Here is a 23,873-nt window from a genome sequence, read left to right as displayed (position 1 = left end):
ATGCCTACAATGAAAGATACCTAGTTCTTACATTCCTATTAGGATAAGTATCTCAGACCTAATCTTATTAATCTTAAAACAACTATCTAAAAATCATTTCCATTAATGCTAATAGATTGTTATCTCTGACTTTGAGATGAAAAAAATAAACTGATTGAAGACTGGAAGAATAAATAAGAAACTTGTAGTAGAAAAAGGAGTCCATTTTTCCTCAGTGATATTAAAGGTGTCAGCTAATGTAAACCTATAAACCACAGTCAGAAGATACGGGGGTGCTATTTGAGAATCTTATTACTTAGGATGGAGTTTCTGGGTCATATTTAACATTTTATACCACAAATGAAATATAGAAAGTGCCATAGTAGTATGTTGCAAATAGCAACGGTAAGTATTATTTGTCAAAACCCTTACTTCACATACTTATACACACACATATTCACACACACACACATATATATATATACTGGTTCACAGTAATTACATACAAAGTCTTTATTGTGTCCACTATTATAAACTAAACATTTCTATTGAAAGTAAAGCTGGGTAGTGTAATATTAGAGATAATGAGAATAGGCAATGTGGAAAGAAGGTACATCTTATTTTCTTTGAGGCTTAGTTACAAATAGCACATAGTATAATACACAGGATGATCACCTTATTAATCTACTTCAAGTCTTTAAAAATTGGGTAAATTATTATATATTTCTTACTATGCATCCAAATCAAAACTTTGAAAAATACTGGTTTAGGTTTAATTCTTTCTTGAATTTATGGTGGTTTTTTTTTTTCCAAAGCATACCAGGAAAATGCTGTCTCCTTAAAATTTTCTTTTCTTTCCTAACTCTTTTAATTACATTTAGCGTAGAGTTTAAATTCTTTCTGCATTCCCAAAACACAAAACCTAAGAAGTTATTTCAGAAGTACACCCAGTATTTAAAAGAAGCAAGCTTGTGATTTACAAGTAACCATAGCCTTCAGTCTTCAGTGGAAGCCAACTTTTTGATGTTTCCAATTATAAGTTTGGACTTAAGGAAAAAAGCCAAGATACCTAAATATTAAAAGTTTTGCTTTACTTTCTAAAACATGAAAATAAAGCCCTGGCCTGTTTGGCTCAGTGGATAGAGTGTCAGCCTGCAGACTGAAGGGTTCCAGGTTCGATTCTGGCCAAGGGCACATGCCTGGATTACAGGCTCAATCCCAGGGGTGTGCAGGAGGCAGCCGGTCAATGATTCTCTCTCATCATTGATGTTTCTCTCCCTCTACCTCTCCCTTCCTCTATGAAATCAATAAAAAATAAAACATGACAATGAAGATAATTCAAAATCCTTTATAGCTTTAGCACATAAGTAAAAGTGTTTAGTAAAATTTTATCTATAGTAAAACTAAGCAATAAAGACCAAGTTTCCTAATGTAAAAACTAATGACAGCCTTTTTCAGAAAGGAAGTCTGCAGCAAATATTTTTGTAATAATGCTACTACATAATGTAATGTCTTTTAAATACATTTTATTAAAGGTCAATTTTAAAAAATATTTGATCAATACAAGGAATTAAGTCTTTACATCCCCCACTTTATGATTACAGTCCCACTATTCAGACCAGCAAAGTTGTGTATTTGCTCTACGTGAACAGGTTTTCACCAGAAAACTGCTCTTCAGTGCTTCACTGTGATGCTGACGTTGCTTTTGTGGTGCTGGACATCGAGCACGAGTTCCTCCCCCATTTCCACCCGGATGGGACTATCTAAAACAACTGCAGCTTGTTTCCAGTGGGAGACTTCACTGGACGTATCTAACCTAATCTCATCATCAAGGTGCATATGATACCAAAATGGAATGGCGGTCACTTGTCCAGATTTACAAATGTGTACCTAGGAAAATTAAGAAATCGTGAGAATTTCATCAAAACAAATAGACTTGAATAAGTAAGTCTTTGCCTTGTTAGTAAATTTTAGATCCAAATTTCATAGATATATTTAATTAGTAACCTATTTTATTCACTAATATTTTTCCAAGCCCATTTTTGGATATTGTTCAGAAAAGAAATAAATATTTAAGTCTTCAAAAGAAGTGGCTAAAACAATTTTATGTACATAAAGTGTTACCTAGTTTAAGGTAATTATTCTGTGTATGTCAAAAGTAATTATTTTAAGTTACCTTTACTTCTCTGTTAGAGGTGTTCAAATATGGAGTCATTAAATCCAGTCTTAGGAGTTCCACTGGCTTGCTTAAAGGTATACAAGGCAGTGAGGACAGGTCCAAAAATGCACGAATAGGTACCTAAAGAAAGTACAAGTTTTTCACTTTTAATTCTTTTTGTGGCCAACTGATTACTTTGTACTTGGCTCCGTACAATACAATGCTTTTTTCATTTAGCTCAATTCTTACATCAATCTTAAGATATAAGGAATTTCATGATTCCAGTTTTACAGTTTAGGCAGGTTAAATCATTTGTTTAAACCATGGTTTCAATTATCTATGGATTCTTTGCTTCGATGAAAACAGATTAAATTTTTACTTAAGCTCAAAATTTTTAAACCAAGGATCTCTTTTGTGTGAAAGATGAACAAATAAGCTAATAGTATAACATGAACTATTGAATTTGAGAAAATGTCTAATTCAATCAAACAACTTAATAGTGGATTTTGTTTGAAAATAAAATATATTTCTATAAGGCATTGATTCTCAACTTGGCTGCAAATTAAAATCACCTAGAGAGGCTTTAAAATCTGACCACACATCAGATTGATCTGGAGTTGGGTTCTAATTACCAGTAGCTCTGAAAGTAGTCATGCACTGCTTAACCAGGCGATACGTTCTGAGAAATTCATCATTGGGCGAGCATCACAGAGTGCACTTAGACAAACCCAGATGGTACAGCCCACGACTGTAATTGTGCCATGCTTCCATGTGACTGGTAGCGCAGGTCTGTTTACACCAGCATGACCACAAATACATGAGTAATGCGTTGCTCTATGACATTACCATGGCTATGATGCACTAAGCAACAGGAATTTTTGAGCTCCATGACAATCCTATGGGACCACTGTTGGATATGTGATCCTTAGGTGACTGAAACATCATTATGGGGTACATGACTGTAGAGTCAATGTTGACAACTAACTGCTATAAAGTGTCGCACCCATCACTTTAGCCTCCTCATTTAAAATAAAAAGGAAACAATTTTTAAAAAGTGCCTTCCTGCCTGGCCGGTGTGGCTCTGTGATTGTCAACCTATGAACCAGGAGGCACTGGTTCAATTCCCGGTCAGGTCAGGGCACATACCAGGGTTGTAGGCTCAATCCCAGGTAGGGGGCGTGCAGAAGGCAGCCAGTCAATGATTCACTCTCATCTTTCATGTTTCTATCTCTCTTCCCCCGTTCGCCTCCTCTCTAAAATCATATATATTTCTTTCTTTTTTTTTTAAGTGCCTTCCTGTCTGAATAAAATATTAGAGGCACAGATGCATCAACCTCTCCCTGGACATCCTTGAAGGCATCCATCCTTCCTTAGGTTGATTTTTATCCATAATAAGTTCCTTTGCTCTAGAAAACTGATAACCATCCTAATCCAGCGAAACATAATGACTATATAAAATGAGAGAAAGAGAGAAGGTAGGCTGTGGATAACAGCCACATGGTTGAATTTCTCTTCTAGGCACTTACCTGAAACTGGTTAATGAAAGGTGCTATATTTAATCCAAGAGTTCGTGCTGTTCCTTGAACTGCATTCTCTTCTACCAGTGTCTGTGATTCCACGAGCAACCCAAACATCAGCACATACTGAGGAAAGATCTTGCCTCCAGATTGTAGCAAACATCTAGAGAAAGAGAAGTGTTTTAAAAAAGCATCTTGATGCCCCACATTTTATCAATAGCAACAACTAAATCATGATGAATTAGTGAGCTACAAATTATAAATAGTCTAATGGACTTTTCCAAATAAAAAGCTGATGGAAAAGTTTACAATAGGCAAGCAGGCTGCTCTGTAATAGCTCTCCCTAAAGGCCAAATCATATACAGGTAATCTGATGAGCACAGTATCAGCAAGGAAAGTTAGAGATGATTCCTTAACACAATGGCACCAGAATAATGGAAACAAACAATGCTCCTAAACCAGGATAATCTCAGTAAATATGAGCACATGATCATTTAAATTGTATTAAGTCCTATATACACATTACCCTAAAAATGGACTCTATCCTGACCCCAATGCTTTACTCATATTTGTTATTCCTTTCCTATTAACTTTTTAGCATTTTTAGTAGTCGGGTAGAAATTGGTAAAATTATAGACCTCGTAACAAAATTATACAGGTTAAAAAAAATTATACAGCTCTTAACAAAATTCCTATCTATGCCTTTACTAAACCTGATAAAATTTTAATACCAAATAGCCACGAGAGGGTACCATTCTATGAAATTAGCAAGCTGAAATTTGATTTTTTCTTAGTTACCCTGAATATCTGTTTTTATAGATCTCTACTTATTTCCCATATCATACTAGTATATAGGCAGCCCAATCCCAAAGCAGGTTCACTCTTCTTCACATCTACGATGGAGGGGTACTTTGAGGGGAAAAATCAGTAATTACATGCACACAAAGAGAAAGGTATGAAGTCACAGGTCAATGCTTGAGGAAGATACAAAATCATAAATCATTTGTACAGTTATACCTTTAAAGAACTAAAAGAATTCACATGAATTTTAAGTTCAAAAAAACCCAACAGTATATTTTGTGTTTTACCTGGATATTGCAGCTTTTTCCATTATTTCCTGCTGTATGAGCCCAGATGGCTCAATGACATCCAATATAATTATACTCCACAACTTGTCTGATTTGGGCCTTTGCAACACAGCAGATTCGTCTTCCACATGTCTCAACCAAAACTCAAGTGTTTCTTTAGGAAAGTGATTGGCTTCAGATATGAGGTCCAGAGTGATGCGATGCTGGTCTTTCTCCACAGAACTGTAAGGTTTAACCTGCCCCAGTGTGCCAGCGATTATAGGCAGAACGGAGAAGCCTTCAGACACATCTAGCACATAGAAAGGCTCCGAGGCACTCTGTTCAGAATCACTCTGTCCACTTCCACAGCTCATCTCACAGTCCTGGCAGTGGGCATCCACGGCCTGGCACAGCTTCTCAGGGGTCAGTGAAGACAGCACTTTCCTCATTGCCATTTTAAAGGCTTCGTGATATGGAATGTTATTAAGCAAAGCAATTTCTGTGGATTCCAGTACACATGTCTGCTCCACAGCATCTGGTTTACTGGTCTGAAGGTTAGCCAGGGCACTACAGAGCTCAGCCTCATTTCCTAAAGAAAGCAAGTCTTTGTTCTTGGTAGGACTTTTTCCAACATCCATTTCATGTTCCGAACTGAAGACACTGATACTCTGGATTCTTAAGTAGCAATCCTGACAGGACACTTCCATCATCACATGGTCCCCAGGCTTTATCCAGTAGTCTTCATAAGAAAGAAAGAAAATAATTATAATTGATGAGTATGAGTGTTTATTAGCCTTATGATCACAAACACATCTGTCCTCCATTTCACCAACCCTCCCCATTTTTTAAATCACTACAGGGAGGATTATATATATTAATTTATTAGAATTAAGTGAATCAATCTATTCATTTCCTACCAAAAAATAAAAATAAAACCTAGGAAAATCTCTTAGGCTTTACAAAGGGAAACACTGAAGTTAAAGATTCAATTAACTCAGTCTAATACAGAGATTCCAGAGTTACATTATTGGACCTTAACTATCAGTATTTAGTGCTTTCCCTACAATCATTAGATATCCTTTCGTGTCCCCAAATTGGAGGTGGGAAGGGCTACAGGGAACTCTCAATTTTCTTTGGCAATGAAGCTGACAATAACAAAGAGATGAAATTAAGGGATTAACACGAAACCTTACATTAGCTTAAAGGGCCATTATTCTTTTCTCTAAAAGTAATTTCTAAAAGAACAAAAGCATTATTCACTAGAACCATATCAGTAATATCTCTTAACTATCTTGCATATTTGAAAATATAAACTGTCATGCTCTTTCTTTTTCATTACCTTTCACACTTAATAAAACTTGAAAATGTGAATGTACAATTGCAATCTCTTATCAGTACTAAAGCCAGTTGAAAATACAAATTATTATTCTTGTGTTTAAACATTTAAAACGTCCTTTCCCAAGAAAACATTTAAAAACAAAAAGACCATCTGTCTAAGTTACTGTAAGAGGCTTAAAATAAATAAACACAAATAGACGATATCACTTATTAAGTGCCAATCACTATGGTAAGCATTTTACATCCATCATCTCTATTAATCCCTACTACAATCCTGCAAGGGAGGCAGCAGCATACCATTTTTACACAACTCATAACAGCAGCTCTGAAAAGTAACCAGCAAGGACAGCCAGGGAGTCAGAAAGTTAGGAGCTGAGACCTGAATCCAAATCTACACGACTGACTCTAAAAACACCATACTAGCCATAACACTGTGCCGACTTCATGAGTTAATGACTGTGCCAAGTCAGATCCTTGATTAGGAGAAACAAGTAGCCACTTTAAAAAGTAGAATTTTTTCTAAACAAGTAGCCACTTTAAAAAGTAAAATTTCAACTGCTGTGAAATATACTGAAACCCATCAAATTGCTGGTCAAAAAAATTTTCTATACAAAAAATACCTTTAATATAGAATTTCCTTAGAGAAGTCCATGGATTCATGAACTCTCTAAAACTGCAAACTTGTGTACTTATTTGAGTGTGTGCATTTCTAGGACCTGGGGCTCCACAGATGCCATCAGGTTCTGTAAACGGTAAGAACTCCTGCATTAAAAGTAATACTTTTCTGTTTTATTAAAAATGGGCTACACTGCTCTTATCTACTGCTGGAAAAATGATTTAATGATTTTTTAAAATACATATTTTGTTGACTTCAGAGAGGAAGGTGAAGGAGAGAGAGAGAAACATCATTCATGAGAAAGAATCCCACTGACAGGCTACCTCCTGCACACCCCCTACTGGGGATCGAGCAACCTGGGCATGTGCCCTTGACCGGAATCAAACCCAGGATCCTTCAGTCTGCAGAATGATGCTCTATCCATTGAGCTAAACCAGGTAGGGCAATGACAGATATTTTTGAGTGATATGCAGGAAAGTTGTGTTTTAGTTTCTCTTATCAACCTACATATATTATTTAAAGCCGCTTTTAAAATAGAAAAAGAAAATTCTCAAAGCTGTCATCAGTCTCCCTTGACTAGAAACTTCATATTCAAAGTGATTTTCTTTTTACAATGCCTCAAATGCTTAGAGGATTAAAACAACAAGTGTAAGAACAGAAAAACACGAACAGAAAAAAAATTAGACAAGGTAATACCTGCAAGGTCATGTACGGGGTAGACAGCCTGTTCCCAACATGATTCCTCACTAGGACTTGTGCACAAACTATGTTCATCATCAAGCTGGAGTACAAACCAAACCACAATGGCATCCAGTATGCCTTCTTTAATAACAGGAACACCAATCTTATCAGGTTTTCTAGTTGCAAGACTTCTTAATTCCTACAAAAATATAAAAGGATTTTATACATTTAATATGTGCATGTCCCAATATCGTATCACTTTCCATTTCTGCAAGTTCTCAATCCGGCCATAGGCCCTGGGGAATTGGTATCTTGGGACGCCTAGAACCACTTAGGGCACTCTGACGTATCACAGTGGAATAGATGCAGCTATTAAAACCAGGGAAGCAGATACATATTACTGACATAGAAAGAAGTCCGTGATAAACAGGGTAGGGCAAAGTAGGTTTACAGGTGTGAGTACGTGAAACACTGGGTTCATTCTGATATTATTACTTACTAGAGGCCCAATGCACGAAAATTCGTGCAAGAGTAGGCCTTCCTTCCCCTGGCTGCCGGCACCAGCTTCCCTCTGGCACCTGGGACCCAGTCTGCTTCACTCTGGCCCTGGCTTCGTCCAGAAGGACATCCAGAATGAAGCCCGGAAGGACGTTCAGTCTAATTAGCATATTACCCTTTTATTATTATAGATTATTATTATTTTCCATATGAAGAACTACAAACCTACTTTTGCCCCTCCCTTATTGCTGAATGAAGGCAGTGTGAGTGGCAAAGCAATATTGTTTTGTTTTAAAAAAGTGTGTGAGTGGGTGAGAGAGAATGTGTATAGAATAGAAAAGCAAGTCTGAAAAGATGCGCTTGAAACCAGTAACCTGGGGAAAGAAGGACCTATATATATATTTTTAAAGACACCTTTTCTTTTTCCTTTATATTCTTCTGTGTTATTTGAAAGTATTAAACAGGCAGATATTACTTTCAAAATTAAAGACTTAATAAGATGTATTTTTTACTGTGACAAAGAAAAATTAAAAGCTTGAACTAAGAAAAGGATAGCTTTGGGGTACTTAGCAGCTGTAATCACGTTGTTCTCTATGTGATATCAGGAAAAAAATGTTCTTGAAGCTCAGCCTTAGTAAGCAATGACAAAATGTTAATTTAGCTCTAGACCACCTCAAGAAAAAGCTGGTAACAATTAATAGAAAGCTTTTATTAAATTATAAAAATCTTAGGTTAAAATGACCCTCACAAAGTCTTCTGTCCCCAGACAGGTTTCATCTAAAGAAATGTATATACTTGAACATTTAACTTGAATTAAAGGGCTTCAGAGAAAGATTTTATGTAACTTTTCTCGATTCCTTTGGACACTTTCTTTGTATATTCACTTCCTTCCACCACTCAGCAACACACACATAGACACTGGGGTGATCAACTTATCCTGGTTTACACAAGACTGTCCCAGTTTTAAAAGTAAAAGTCCCACATCTCAGGGACCTCTTCTGGGCAAACCGAGATGGCTACTCACGCTAAAAATCATACAATCCGGAGATGTGGATTACTATTCATTTCAAGGAGTTAAATGTTAATCTGAAGTGGCAGCAAACACTAAGAAAAGTCAGAAACATCTAGGACAGAACTCCTGCCCCTACATTCACATGCTGCGTAATTTGGGGGAAATTAACGTAAGCAACAATTCCTTCATCTGTATAGCACATAGATAAGTACAACCATATTACGAGATTCTTGCCTAAGCGACCTAAGAACACATGTGAAAACACCTGGCACATTATACATTCCCAACAAATGTTAGGGATTTCTTTTCTTTCTTTTTTAAGTGAATAATTTCAGGAGGGAATTCTGGTTACCGTTTAATCATTTTCTTTAAATGGAATCCCATGCAAACTCATAAAATAAGACTGTCCTATATATTAATTATTTTAAACAACAGATACAGTTTAATGCTCAAAAACAGTAATTGAACTTTTTTTTTTACCTGAATATTGTTGAAATCTACTGTCATAATTTCAAAGCACTCTGTCAAAGCCAAATATCCTCCAGGAATTCTACTCATCTTTTCAGTTGTATAAGGTTCAACTGTTTCTTCGGTATCTACAGAAGAATAAGTTGGACTCTGAAATTTCACATTTGTTGGCAAACAGATCCCAGCAATGTCCTTAATGCCCACCCTGGTGATAGAGGAAATAAGAGAGAGAAGGGAGAAAGATGGGGTTCTTTTTTAGAATCAAGTAGCATCATCTAGTATCGAATCCATCAAAAATAAACATAAAAATGAAATAAAACTTCAGAGACAAAGTTTTCCTAAACGTAATTATATACATAATCCCTAACTTTAAAGGAAAACAGATAATAGGTCTACATTACAATTAAGAACTTCTGCTCATCAAAAGATACCCAACCCTAGCTTCTCAGTGGTTAGAGCGTCGGCCTCTGGACTGAAGGGTCATGGGTTCAATTCCAGGTCAAGGGCACATACCTTGTTGTAGGTTCAATCCCTGACCACCGTCAGGGGACCCATGCAGGAAGCAACCAATAGATGTGTCTCTCTCACATCAATGTTTCTCTCTCTCTCTCTCTTTCTCTCTCTCTTTCCCTCTCTCAAAAGATACCCTCCCCTTCCATTCTCTCTAAAAAAAAAAAAAAATCAATGAAAAAACTCTCCAGGGATTGAGCCCCAACCCAGGCATGTGCCCTGACCAGAAATTGAACTGGCAACCTTTAGGTGCACAGAATGACACTCAACCAACTGAGCCACATGGGCCAAAAGCAGGATGATTATTATTTTACTCATCAGTATTTCCTAAAACATTTGTATGTTACATTTACTACTAATAAGTAATTGGAAGGGGGTCCTCCTTAAAAAGTCCTCACAAAATATGGATCAATATTTTAGCAAAATAAAACATTCACGATGCTCAAGAACATGTAACCAAGAAACTTCTTTAACTAAAAAAACCTTTATATCATATTTGGTAAATAAATCTTAGCATCTCATGGGTAGAAAGATCCTTAAATTTGATTCCCCTCAATCACAAAACATTTACTATTAATAAAGTTATTAAGAACGAATGAGAGAAATTAAAAGTAAATTATTTTCATGTTGGAAATTTTTACTTCACTTTCATCTAAAATCAGTGAACTTAATATTTTCCTACATTAATCTACTGCACATCAAAAGGATACTAAGTTGTATAAAAATTAATTTTCCACTAGGAAATTGAAGCTGGTTTTAATCCTAGAATCCTAAAGTTTTAAAAAATTCAAAAAGAAAATTAAGACCTGAGTAAACATGAATTTAAAGGTCAGAAAACTACAAATTCTCTTCCAAATAAACATTCATTAAATAACCTTTAAAGTATAGTCTATCCTTTAAATTATGATTTTTTAAGTAATTGCTATTTCAATAATCACTTACCTATGATGTCTTCTTATCTCTGCACATTCTACTGCCATGCCATATAAAACAGCACTTGCTGGTATAACTTTCCCATACTTTTCACAGTTACCATTTTCACCTTTGGTCTAAAAATATAACAATAAAGATTAGATTCAGTTACATGTATGCAAAAATATGTAATGACAAACTCTAAAAATTAATAAGAAAACTAAAGAACAATAGGTAAGAATAAGCAGGTTATGGTTTTTTTTCTTCAAAAGTTTATTTTATTTTCATTGCTCTACGTATGTATATATATATATATATATATATATATATATATATATATATAATATACATTTTTTAACAGTACAAACAGGAAGGGAAGGAGGGAGGGGTAGTTATAAGAGTACAAGTGTGCATACGGCAAAAAACTACTGGATATTGACTTGAGAAGCCAAAATCACCATTACCTATTTAAAAAACAAAATGCTCTTCTTTTTAACCTGTAATTAGCTATTTTAAATCCAAACCACTTTCTGTAAGAAGTGAATTCTTATTACATGTTAAAATCATTTCGTTCATAATATGTATTACATAAAACAAATCTACAATTTGTAGGCCACTGTAAAGAATTTTAATGCAAAATATAATTTGGTAATTATAAGAGTTAATTAGTAGCCTGGGTCAAACTAATACCTTAAAACCATACCAAGACAGTATTTCTAAACTCTCTCGATAATTTGCCAAAATTTCAAGCAGTGAGGGCTGTGAGACTGAAAGTTCTTCCTTTCGCAATCTCACTCAAGAATCCAATAGTCAGTCCCTTCACAATACAATCTCAATTCCTATGAATTCCTTTTTGCCTGTATACCCCATTTGGGCACACAAGTATACACTGCATTATGTTATTAAATGTTTGTGGGGTGTATTTTTTATAGATTTCTTTGTGATAGGGGCTCAATAAATATCTATTAAAATAATAAATTCTATATCAAATTTACCTATTTTCATGCTGCTTACCTTTGGCTGCAAAAGTAAATGCTCCCAGGCATGAATCAAACTCTCCACAATTCCTTCTCCAAATAAACCTGCATCGACAGTTTCTGTTACAACTAGGGACACTCTACAGAATGATTTTTTAAAAATATATGTAAGTAAAATATCATGATTTTATATAAAGATGTCAAAGCTGAGAGAAAAAAGGAAGAGTATATTATAGAAACAGTCCACAAGTAAAATTTCCTAACACATTTCATTTTTAATATTTACTGTTGAAACTTGAAGAACTTGACTCTAATGTTCCTCAGGCTCCTCTGTATTCCACTAACTTCTTGGGGGCGGGGGCGGGTGGCACAACCTTCACTTGACTCTGCTGCCCCTCAGACTATTTTCATTGCCTAAATCCTTAAGAGCGGCTCACACCCATTAACATTACCAGTCCCTCTCCTTAATGCTGACTACTTGGACTTCTATACACAACGCTATATAAAAATACTCTGCATCATCAATGACTCCCCTACTTATCCAAATAAATAATCTTTCTCAGTTTCATTTTCCTTGATCTACAAATAATAGTCAATGCAGGTGAAAAGCCCTGCCTCTCAAAATCCTTCTCTATCTTCATTATCCATGTTTACCGCTTACATGTTGATTGTGCCTCTCCTGTTATTTCTCTTGCTTTTTACCCACTACCTGTGAGTTTTCACAAAAATCTAATCCACAGAGCTCTGACCTTCATTCATTTTTTCTTTCTAGAAAATTTAATTCAAAGACACACCAAAATGATTTTTTCTCCCTTCTCTAAACTTCTTTAGCATTTATTGTATCATTCAGTGTAATAAAAAGATTTTTTTAAAAACCACGTTTCATGACTATTCCTTATCTTCCTATCTAGATTATAGGTGCCTTGCAGAAAAAAAACAACTTTAGAATCACCCACGGTGCCTAGACCCAATATTTTATATATACACAAATTTTCAGTACTTACAATTACATACATTTACAAAGTAGAAGGTATTGCAAACATTTAATCCAACATCTTAAATCTCTAGATTCGTTCAAGATCAAAATAAATTAATAATGGAATCTGTATTGGAATCCTTCTACAACACTATCTGTGAGAAAAATTTATTTATTTATTATTATTGTTATTATTATTATTATTATTTAGAGAGAGAGGAAGGGAGAGAGAAACATCGACTGGTTGCTTCCAATACATGCCCCAACAGGGGATGGAATCCTAAACCTGGGTATGTGCCCTGATGGAATCAAACCCACCACCTTTTGGTGTACGGAACGATGCTACAAACAACTAAGCCACACAGGCCAGAGGAGTAAAATGTAAATAACTCTTGATTCATGCTATGGACTGAATTGTGTACCACCAAAATTCATACAAGTCCTAACCCACAATGTGACTGTATTTGGAGAGAAAGTCTTTAGAAGGGAATTAAGGATAAATGAGATCATAAAAGTGGACAGAACTGGTATCCTTATAAAAGTGAAAGAAACACCAATGATCTCTCCCTCTCCTCACATGCACAGAAACAGGCCATTTGGGAACACAGCAGGAAAGCAGCCATCAGCCATCTGCAAGCTAGAAAAAGAACTCTCACTAGAAACCAAATTTGCCAGCACCCTTTGATCATGACTTCTAGCCTCCAGAACTATGAGAAAATAAATGTTTGTTGTTTAAGCCATATAGTCTGCAGTATTTTGTTTCAGTGGCCTGAGCAGACTAAGACAATTCAGGACACTGTTTCTATAAAATGGGTATAATTATCTGTTTCAACGATCTAAGAGTACTTCTTTGTAAGTACTATGAAAATATAAACATTATTATACACATATGAAAGAAGACTTTTTAAAATCATAGTTCAAATGATAAGAATCCTATATAATAAAAGGCTAACATGCAAATAGAATGGTGGAACAACCAGAACAACCGGTCACTATGACATGCACTGACCACCAGGGGGCATATATGAAACATGGCGGGAGTTGGCCATGGCTGGATGGTGGAGCAAGTGAGCAGGGGTGCCAGACCAAGGTGGGGCACTGGTCGCTGTCATTGGGGCGAGCCTCTGGTGGTTACTGAAAATTCTTTGCTCCTGCGTGCCGCGTTCCTGCTCAGCGCTCGCACCTGCTGCCGGTGCCAGCTTGGCTCGCACCTGCAGCTGGTGCCAGGCACCAGTCCCGATCACTTGGCACCACCAGCGGGTGTGAGTGGCAGCTGCCATCCCTCATCGCCCCTGAGGGCTTCTCCACCTCCCCCTGCTCCTGAGGGGCAATCGGGGCAGCAGCTGCCGCTCGCACCCACGGGCAGGGCCAGCACCATCAGCGCATGGGAGCGGCAGCGGCAGGAGCAGGGCTGCCAGCAGATGGGACAGGGTGCCGCGGTGGGAGGGTCCGGGCGGGTGCACAAAGGATGGGCTGAGAACCACCCCTGTGCCTACTGCAGCCTTGTGGCCCACAGTTCCTTCCAAGGTGCACGAATTTGTGCACTGGGCCCCTAGTATAAATATGAGTTGAAATAAGATGAGAAGATAAACTACCCAAGAGAGATAGTAAAGCAAACACTACACAGAGAAAGCTCTTTATCTAAATGACAGTGTTGGACCAGTTGATTTTAAATCTCTTCTAGCTCCAAAACCCCATCACCCCTGCAATACAATTTAAAGTGAGATAACACACACTAAAAAGCCAAGACTTTTTAATGAGATAATATTCAAAGCATTTGAAAGGGCCTAAGCCATTGAAAGCTGAAATTCCCAAAATGTTCAATTTAGCCAAACATTTTAACATAAAATGTAATAAGTCCACCAAGGTTGATCAACTCATACATCATTTTAGAGTAGATTTTTTAAGTTATTGACTACATAGGAGGTATTAATCCACTTTTACAACTAGAACACTAAAACTAACAAAGGTAAAGTAACTTGCTAAAGGTCAAATTCATTTATTAAGTCGCTAGCCACAAATTTTTTTCAAGATCCTTAAATTTTTATTATCAAGAATATGACCTGCCCCAACTGGTTTGGCTTAGTGGATGGAGCATTAGCCTGCAGACTGAAGGGTCCCAGGTTCGAGTCCGGTCAAGGACACATGCCCAGGTTGCGAGCTCGATCTCCAGTAGGGGGCTTGCAGGAGGCAGCCGATCAATGATTTTCTTCTCATTGATGTTTCTATCTATCCCTCCCTCTCCCTTCCTCTCTGAAATCAATAAAAATATATTTAAATATATATATATGACCTTATGGCCCTGCCCTGTGTTTCTCAGTGGTTAGAGCATTAGATGGCACAATGAAGGGTCGCAGATTCGATTCCCGGTTAAGAGCATGTACCTGGGTTGCGGGTTGGCTCCCCACCCCAGGTCAGGGTGTGCAGGAGGCAACCAATTAATGTGCCTCTCTCACATTAATGTTTCTCTCCCCCGCCCTCCTTCCGCTCCACTCTCTGAAAAGCAATGGAAAAAATATCCTTAGGTGAGGATTACAACATGAACAACAAAAGACTATGACCTTACTATGAAAACCCATCTTATGCTAAACTATCCTATATCCATAACTTTATAGTATAAGGGTTTTAGCATTTTTGTTTGGACTAGAAACCAGAAATGCAAATATCTTACTTTTTAAAAAGTAAAATAATGGATTATGAATACTAAAATTAGTTCACATTATAATACCTTTCGGGAATGTGTTTTGGAACTTCTATGTCAAGCGACTTCATATGTAAGAGTTTGATTCCTCCTTCCATCTTGTTCGCTGCCACTACATCACAGGCAAGTTCATACATGGTCTGGGATAACTCACAGGCATACACCGAGTGCGCTCCAGCTCTTTTAGCAAACATACTGCAAGGGGAAAGTGCTCCATCAAAAAAATAATAATAATAATCCACTGTCTTTTTTCAAGTTTAGTGGAATTGTGATATTTAAACATGGGCTTTCTTTTTATTCTGTAACACAATCATTATTCACTCTACATTAAAAAATGAACTAATATTCTTGTCAAGAAACAAATCATACAATAAATCATTATGCCCAGCAGATTAAGAAGACACAATAGGCATGAAGAACGCTAATAGACTTAAATAACTAGATTCAACCAGAATATTAATATGAAAATACTACTAAAATTCATTATTCAAAATTCCAATAATAACCCCAAATTTTTCTTAGTAGTTAGGTCCAATTCTTGATAAAGCAAAAGTTACAGTGAAAAATGTAATAGTTATATGAATAGTCACAACAAGATTATGAGAAATAAATTAAACTCTATTTTTAAATTCCACAGGTAAATATTCCATATTTGGTAAAATCTTTAATTTACATTAGTATACATGCATATGTAATTAAAACACAAGTACAACAAACCTTAGTATTCCAGTTCCTGCTCCAATATCCAAAACACTTTTGGATCCCGAACAAACTGCCTTTTGGATTGCTGCGTTATAAATCGTATTCCTTTTGGTGTCATTAAGCATGATAAAGTGCCAACGTTCCACCAACCAATTTGCAACACGATAAAAGTTCTCCTTTGCATCACTGAAATCAGGGTTTAGCTTCACTGCTTTATGAAAATACCCAGCTGCTTCATCTCTAAAGCCCATTCTAGAGTAAAAAAATGACAAAAAATTTAACTAAAGGCTATCAGTTACAGGGCCTTCATTCATGTCACTCATCTGGCCTGAGAATCCCTCACCAGCACATCAAATCCTACTCAACCCAACTGTCATCTCCTTTGGGAAGTCTTCAGTGAGAATTGCAATCCTTCATCACTTCTTTCTTTTCTGAAGCCCTATTATATTTATGCATTCCAGGACCCCAACAAGTAATTTAAGTATAAATTACTATTGTACCATAGTATGGTAGAAGCTCTCAAAGTCGTCCTTCATTTAACCAACCTAATAGAACAGCAGTGCTTTCTAAAAGCCATTCTCTCTGTAAAAGGTACTAATGCCTATGGCTAGCAGGCTCCTCTCTGGGCTGCCTACGTACTATTTCTCACAGGAACTGAGTTGAATGGTCATCAAGAGTCAGTTGAATTTGCTGCCAGACCAGTTTATACCAGTTGTACTTGTTACACCATCATTACATATTTTACTTAAATATTACAGAAATGAAATAAAATGACTGCAATAAAAAGAGCCACTGTTTCTAAGAACACTAAGCTAAATGCTTTGGAAAAAAATCAAAGGTGAATCACCCAAAAAATTACAACTGAATTCAATGTGATAAAATAAAAAATAGAAAAGGAAAAAACTATCAAACCATCCAAAACTATTATAGTTTCTTAAACTATCTATAATGAAGATAGAGAGTTCCACCCCTTTTGAAGTACCTAATCTTTTATAGACCAACTAGAGGCCCAGTGCTCGAATTCGTGCACCAGTGGAGTCCCTAGGCCTGGCCTGTGGGATCGGGCCAAAACCAGCTCTCTGACTTCCGCCGAGGGGTCCCGGATTGCGAGAGGGTGCAGGCCAGGCCGAAGGACCCCACTGGTGCACAATCAGGGCCGGGGAGGGACATGGGAGGGCTCCAGGGCGTGTCTGGCCCATCTCACTCAGTCCCGATGGCCAGACCCCAGCAGCAAGCTCACCTACCAGTCAGAACGTCTGCCCCCTGGTGGTCAGTACACATGTGAATTACAACTGAATTCAGTGAGCGGTTGAGTGGCCTTAGCATATCATTAGCATATCACACTTTGAATGGCCGACTGGATGACTGGACATTTAGCATATTAGGCTTTTATTATATAGGACAGTTGTAATGCACATGACTAGTATGTAATTCAGATTTCAGCAGCACCCAAACTAGTCCAAACGCTTTTCAACAAGCAAGTTCCCTGATTAAATCCTTGGATTTAAATTCCTAAAGGCTTACTCTCAATTTTTGTATTTATCTGTCATTGATTGGTAATTTGTGGACCAGTACCAGTGTGTGGTCCACACATTGAAGAGAACTGAATTAGTAGAACCCTTTTACACTCAGATTTCTTCACAAGCACCTTGAAGCATTCTATCAACTTGAAAGAAACGGAATCAGCCCTAGCTGGTTTGGCTCAGTAGATAGAGCATTGACCTGCAGACTAAAAGGTTCCAGGTTCAATTCCGGTCAAAGGCACATGCCCAGGATGCGGGCTCCATCCCCAGTGGGGAGCATGCAGCCCATCAATGATTCTCTCTCATCATTGATGTTTCTATATTTCTCTCCCTCTTCCTTCATCTCTGAAATTAATAAAAATATATTTTAAAAAAAGAAACGGAATCAGACTATTCATTGTGAGTATGATTTAAGCAAGAAAAGGGAACTCCAAGCAGGAAACTGCACTCTAACAAAAGGCAATCGCCCTGTAAAATGAAGTCACTCATATTATCTCTAAGTATCATGAAGACAGAGCTGTCTTATTCTTATTCTGCAACTGCCAAAGCATACAGTACAATGCAAAACACATCGTAAGTAACCATTATTTGTCGAGAGACCAACTTAGCAATGGATATTTTAAAATTTCAAAATGTGAAAGATCTGTTAAATCAATGCCAAGCCTGCATCTAATAACTTCCTGGGTTTACATTTCCCTTAGGCTTGATCCTTAATGTATAATTCAGTTTTCTTAAACTGCAATGCTAATCTAAAAAACAGATGATCCACTCAAAGTATATCTTTTACGGAAACACTCAAGTGTCTCAATAACACCAAGGAACTATAAAAATACCTTTTTTATTTTAACTAGAAAAAAAAACATTATTTTCCTGACTAGCAATTTAATGTATTGTAAATCTGATTGTCTAACACAAGGAGACACTCCAGACACCAATTTTATCTCACAAATAAATGTCAGGAAAGGAAGCTATCATTTACTTTGGAAATCTTTTTCTCCTGGAAAAGTGACTCCTTTGGTGGGGCGTAAGTTATACACTGTTTTGATGAGAAAAGTAGAATGGAACAAAAGCTAAGAACCACTGTCCTAAAGAACAAAAGTAAACGGTACAGCCAAAGCCACATTCACACTATCACAAATTCTGAACTGCCACTGTCTGAATTTGAAATGCTGCATAGTTTGACATCTCCCTGAAGCAAATTAACACCAAGTATTTATTTTTAATTTCAAAAATAATTCACCAACAGTTACAATCTGCCAAAAGTGTAGCGCTCAAATTTTCTGTTAAATTGCGTTTATTCTAAAACATAGGTCTTATTATGTTATGATCATTATATGTGTGTAAAATTGAGTCCTATAAAGTAATTCTACTTGCATAAACTAAAGAACTACAGAAAACTTTGAACTTAAAGTGTAGATTTCTAACTAATTTGAAGAGTTACTTAAAAATCTTTTAAAACTAAATTTCATTTAAATGGAGAGTGGCTGCTAATTTGTAGAGATGGAGTCTGTGTATCAGAATCAGTGTAAACAAACAAGCCACAGATGACAATCTTATTTTCCTAGTTACTATCATACTCTACAACTAGAAACTATCAAATATTTGTCTCTTAAAGGAGTACTCATCTCACTCCACCAGCCATTTCGACTAAGACTATAGTTACATTACCGAGGCTGACTAATAAAGTTTGACACAGGTATTTCTTATACAGAATTTTTCATAGAAAAATAAAACTTAATGTGACCAGATGAGCAGAGCAAGAAGTGAAACCAGATTTATTAAAACAAATCCAAAACAAAAATGTTTGGTATTTTTATCAGTCTTAATTATAAAGTTTCTAAGAAGAGTAGACAGAAATTCGAATGGCAAATTTTGGCAAATTCCAGAGAACAGATTTACAAGTTTCCTGGCAAAGCACCACAGGACTTCTCTGCCATCTGGGAACCATGATTACATCCTCTTCAGCAAGGTCTGGATCTCAGCCTACAGGGGGGACTCTTCCTTGATATCACCTCAGCCTTAGGGACAATGGCTATTATACATTATGTGATATTGTATTAAAACTGCTGTTATTACATATTATATCTGCTATTCCTATATTCTTCTGAGTTCTCTTTATAGCTTATTAGCTAATCCCTCTTTATCCTGTTACAGTTAATAATTCTTTATATTAAACTTTCCCTGTTCAAATTACTTTACAATTTATCCCTGATCCAGGTGATACAGAGTAATTCTTAACAAGTAATCTGAAATCACTACACACCTGAAGAGATGCTCCCCCATACTATTGCAAATCACTTCATCATCAGGAAACAGCTCCAGGGCTTGCTCATAGCAACCAAGTAAGTCTTGTGTTCTACTGAGAGCATCAAGCTCTTCAGCCCACCTGAAGAGTGTATACTGAAAAGTTTCCTTTACAAAAGAGAAAATAGCAAATTAGTCAATAACAAAAATGAAGAACGACAATACAACACATATTGAAGATTCCCCAGAGAGTAAAACTTAACTATAATTGAACCATCACCTTAAATTTTATCTTTAAAAGGCACTGTTTGCTAAACAAATGCATAAATGAATAAATTTTACCACCTTTGTGGTAGTAAATTAGACAGTTTGACCTCTCTCTAAATTCTCTCTACTCTTAGCCGCCATTTCACATTCTCCACCTACCTCTTTTTTGTGGGCTTCTGTGTTTTGGGAGTTTGTGTTTGGCCTTCTTCTCTTTTCTCATCCATCCCCAGTGCATTCACTATCACCTGTGTGTTGATAGATGCTACATCTGCGTCTCCAATCCTGATGCTCTTCTGAACCTCAGACTCATAACTTCCTACCAGTCATCTCAACTAGGGATTGCACCCTTAGTCATCTCAAATTCAGCTCAACTCAAATATTTCCTGAACAATCAGTGTGCAAAGAATAGCATGAATAATATAAATCCTGTTCCAATCCTCACAGAGGCCTTGTAGAGAGCATTTTACCATACAATTTTGAAAACATTCAAAATATTCTAAACGAAGCCATCATATTCCTCTCACACAGAATATATTTTTGGTACCACCTGACCAAAAGCCATTTAATCACCTTATAATGCTACCTTAACTCCAATACAATTAGTTTCAAACCCAGCCTATTCTCTCTCATTTTCTTTACATCGGTCACCTCCTCTCCAATCCCAGTGTTACAACATAATCTGGCCCTTTTAACCACTTGCTGGACTGTCACCCTCCCTCCAAATACATTTCCCTCCAGTCTCCACACGGCAACACAGTGGAAAGAGAGGCGGCTTTGGTCATGCTAGTTTTAACATGAACACATTTTACATCATCCTCACCTATTTTATACAGGAGAGTTAATACCTGAAACTGAATTCTGACGAAGTTTACTAGAGAGCCAAGAATATAAGGAAGAAGATTCTAGGGTGTGAGGGGGGGGAAAAAAGCACAGATTATATGAAATGGATCAGGGAATCAACAGGTTAAGGTTGGTGTGGCTGAAATGTGGATATGGGGAGTAGACGGAATAACAGGAAATAAGACTAAAGGCACTGGTATTTTGCAAAAGCCCAAAGAAATACAATTTTGTTCTGCAGAAAACAGAGCTAGTTACTGAATGCCAGGCATTGAATTATTAATTTTAGATGTACTTTTAATACACATTAAATATCTATTAAACAGATATTGTCCCAGTTTTACAAGAGGAAACTAAGGAACAAAGAATAGAGGAAATGCACTCGAAATGACCCATTATTCTACTGCTACCTAGAAAAGCAAACTGTATCTAAACATATCATCTTCCCCTCCTTTAAGCCAGCTGGTCCTAAAACTCACACTAAATTTATGTGAACTACAAACTGATATCTATTGGATGGAGGGCAGCGTTGTTGTTAAACATACTGCAGTCCACAGGACTGGCCTCCACAACAAAGAATTATCCCACCCAAAATGTCAGTAGTGATGAAGTTGAGAAACCCTGAGTGAAATAAAGGAAAGTAGTTTGAGGCTGGAAATTGAAGCAAAATTAAATCACTTTTGCAAATTTAAATTCGAAAATAACTTGGAAAAATGCACCGCATTTCAATAGAATAACTGCCACAAATAACCTGATAACTGAATCTAAAAGTATGCATCATCAAATGAATACTTTAGGCTGATTCCAAAATGCATTCAACCACAGAAACCCGTTAACATTCCTTCTGTCATCAGCAGGGACCAGTGCAAAGGCCCTGAGGCAGGAACATGCTAGAATTCAATATAGGAAATGGGAGATGATCACCAGAGGCCTCATTTGCAATATAGCCTTTGGAATCTGAGTGAGAAGGAAATTTGGAATTAGAAAAGTGATGTCATCCGACTTGTTTTTGAAAAGCTCACGCCGGTCGCTGGCTTCATAGGGGTGACCTGCAGGAGAGAGCCTAGTTGCAAGCCTATTCCAACAGTCTGCAGGTGACTGAGGCTTCAACCGGGGTCGCAAAGGAGAGGTGGTGACAAGTGGTCAGATTCTGGATATATTTTTAAGGTGGAGCAGACAGGATTTCCTGATGGATGGGCTGGCTGTGGGTGTGAACAAAGGAAGTCAAGGCTGAACAGTAAATAATAATAGCAACCAACTTAGCCCCCTTCTCCCCGTGTATTTGTGTCTGTATTTACTCTTCGGACCTGCCCGCCAGTGAGAGAAAGAAGGGCTCTCCTCACCTTCACGGCGTCTTTCAGCTCCGGCGCCAGGCTGAGCACCAGGAGGTAGTGGGCGTACGCGGTGCCGAAGTCCTGGGCGCGCATGCAGTACTCGGCGCTCTGCAAGGACCGCGACACCAGCTCGTCCCGCCCGGCTGCCCGGGCGCCACTCCCGGCGCCGCGGCGGGGCCTGGGCCGCGAGTTCGACATGGCAGAGTCACCTCCCTAAGCCAGAGCAGGTGTAACCAAAGGGAAGATGCTTTGGTAAACGGAACGAAACTGCCTCGGTGGCTACACGTCCATGTGCCTAACTAGAGAACGAGCACCCGGGAAAGAGTTAGCCTCCGCGGCGGGTGAGCGCGCACAGCCCCGCCAGGCGGAAGCCCCGCCCCGCTGTCTGAAGGGCTCCGCAGAGCTTGACGCACGGCCAACCAACGACGGACCCCGGCGGGCAGCGCACGCTACGCGAACGTCAGCGCGCCTGACGTGTGCACGTCGCCGTCTGCCCCCTCCCGTAGGCGGGGGAGGCGCGGGGCGCCCACTACGCGTGCGCGAGGGGCATGGTAATGGTCTCTTCCTGGCTTGCTCCCCCCACACTTTTTTTTTTGTCCCCCCTGGCTGAAACCAGAGCTTTCGGTCCCCCTTCCCGGGCCTTCAGGACTGTGTGACTTCAGCTGCAAGACCTCACTCTACAGAAGCTGCACCCACCCGTGAGGGATGTGGATGGTGTGAGCAAAGACCGTCTGGTGATGCTTTAGGCCTTTGGATTGTGATGCACCAAATCTCAAAATGGCAAGACTGGGAAGAACCCCGGAAATAACGAAAGCACCTTAGATGTGGTAGAGGAAATGCTTTCACTGGCATTATTTTAAGTCACCCTCACAACACCCTGTGAGGTGGGCCTTTTGGGTCATATTTATCTTAAAGACAGAAAGGGCGGCATCCTGAGAAGTAATTGCCCAAGATCACACAGCCAGTTAGTGGCATTGGTTGGCATGGCTCAAACCCCGAATCCCCTGATTGCCTGTTCAGTTGTTTTCAAATGAGCTTAGGGTTTATTTCACTGTTCAATGTACCACGGCTGTATAGCGGTTACATTACTTTTTATTAGAAAAAGTTTTTCTACCTTATAGTGGGGCCCCTAAGGGAAAGATTCTAAACTTTAAAGGGGGGCAGGCATAGGAAAAACAGTTTTAAAAAAGTCAGTTTTGTTCCCGGTTTCAAACACGTTAATGGTGAATATTTTACTTAATAAATAAACAAAAAAGTATTTTGTATATCAAACTAAAACTTTGGCGGCTCAAAAGACCATCATTTGCCTGCCTTTTTGCCTCCTCTTTTGATCTTATTACCTGAATCACCCTTCCTCTGAATACCTACCTATGAAAATCCTAATCAATTCTTCAGAGGCCAGATCACTAGATTTGTGACCTGTCCCCTAGTTAGAAGGTCCCTCAAAGACAGGATCTAATCTTAAACATTTTTTTTACTTTGCACCTAGCAGAGTCCGGATCAAAGTAGGGAGTCCGATGTTTTTTAATTTTAATGGAAAGTACACCCCTCACTCC

General features: G+C 38.0%; 1 protein-coding gene across 4 annotated transcripts; it reads right to left on the bottom strand.

Moving 5' to 3' along the window:
- Position 1: 1 nt before the first annotated feature.
- PRMT9 (protein arginine methyltransferase 9) lies at positions 2–22,687 on the bottom strand. 4 transcript variants are annotated; one of them, XM_079771299.1, is made up of 13 exons: positions 22,327–22,410; positions 20,306–22,185; positions 19,899–20,047; positions 16,128–16,364; positions 15,438–15,605; positions 11,771–11,873; positions 10,787–10,893; positions 9,347–9,539; positions 7,372–7,555; positions 4,743–5,460; positions 3,664–3,817; positions 2,156–2,278; positions 2–1,869 (listed from the first exon to the last, which is right to left on the bottom strand). In XM_079771299.1, the coding sequence occupies exons 3-13, from the start codon at positions 19,916–19,918 to the stop codon at positions 1,654–1,656; spliced, it is 2,223 nt and encodes a 740-aa protein (XP_079627425.1). In that variant the 5' UTR covers positions 19,919–20,047; positions 20,306–22,185; positions 22,327–22,410; the 3' UTR covers positions 2–1,653. The 4 variants fall into 4 exon arrangements, with proteins under 4 accessions (XP_079627425.1, XP_079627423.1, XP_079627424.1 ...); XM_079771297.1 differs by lacking the exon at positions 20,306–22,185 and having other exon boundaries at positions 22,327–22,687; XM_079771298.1 differs by having other exon boundaries at positions 20,306–22,464.
- Between the last annotated feature and the right edge of the window lie 1,186 nt (positions 22,688–23,873).

Source organism: Cnephaeus nilssonii (assembly GCF_951640355.1).
Source record: "Cnephaeus nilssonii genome assembly, chromosome: 5".
NCBI lineage: Eukaryota > Metazoa > Chordata > Mammalia > Chiroptera > Vespertilionidae > Cnephaeus > Cnephaeus nilssonii.
The sequence above is the reverse complement of the archived record's forward strand: the minus strand, read 5'-3'. Positions and strand labels throughout refer to the sequence as shown.

Bases quoted from the DNA above. Each gene is read 5' to 3' on its own strand.
- PRMT9 (XM_079771297.1), bottom strand. From the start codon at position 22,515: ATGTCGAACTCGCGGCCCAGGCCCCGCCGCGGCGCCGGGAGTGGCGCC. The intron at 3,818-4,742 runs GTAAAACACAAA...CTCTTTCTCTAG, and splicing joins GAAAAAGCTGCAATATCCAG to ATGTTTGCTACAATCTGGAG. The intron at 1,870-2,155 runs GTAACTTAAAAT...TAATTTTCCTAG, and splicing joins CCTCTAACAGAGAAGTAAAG to GTACACATTTGTAAATCTGG.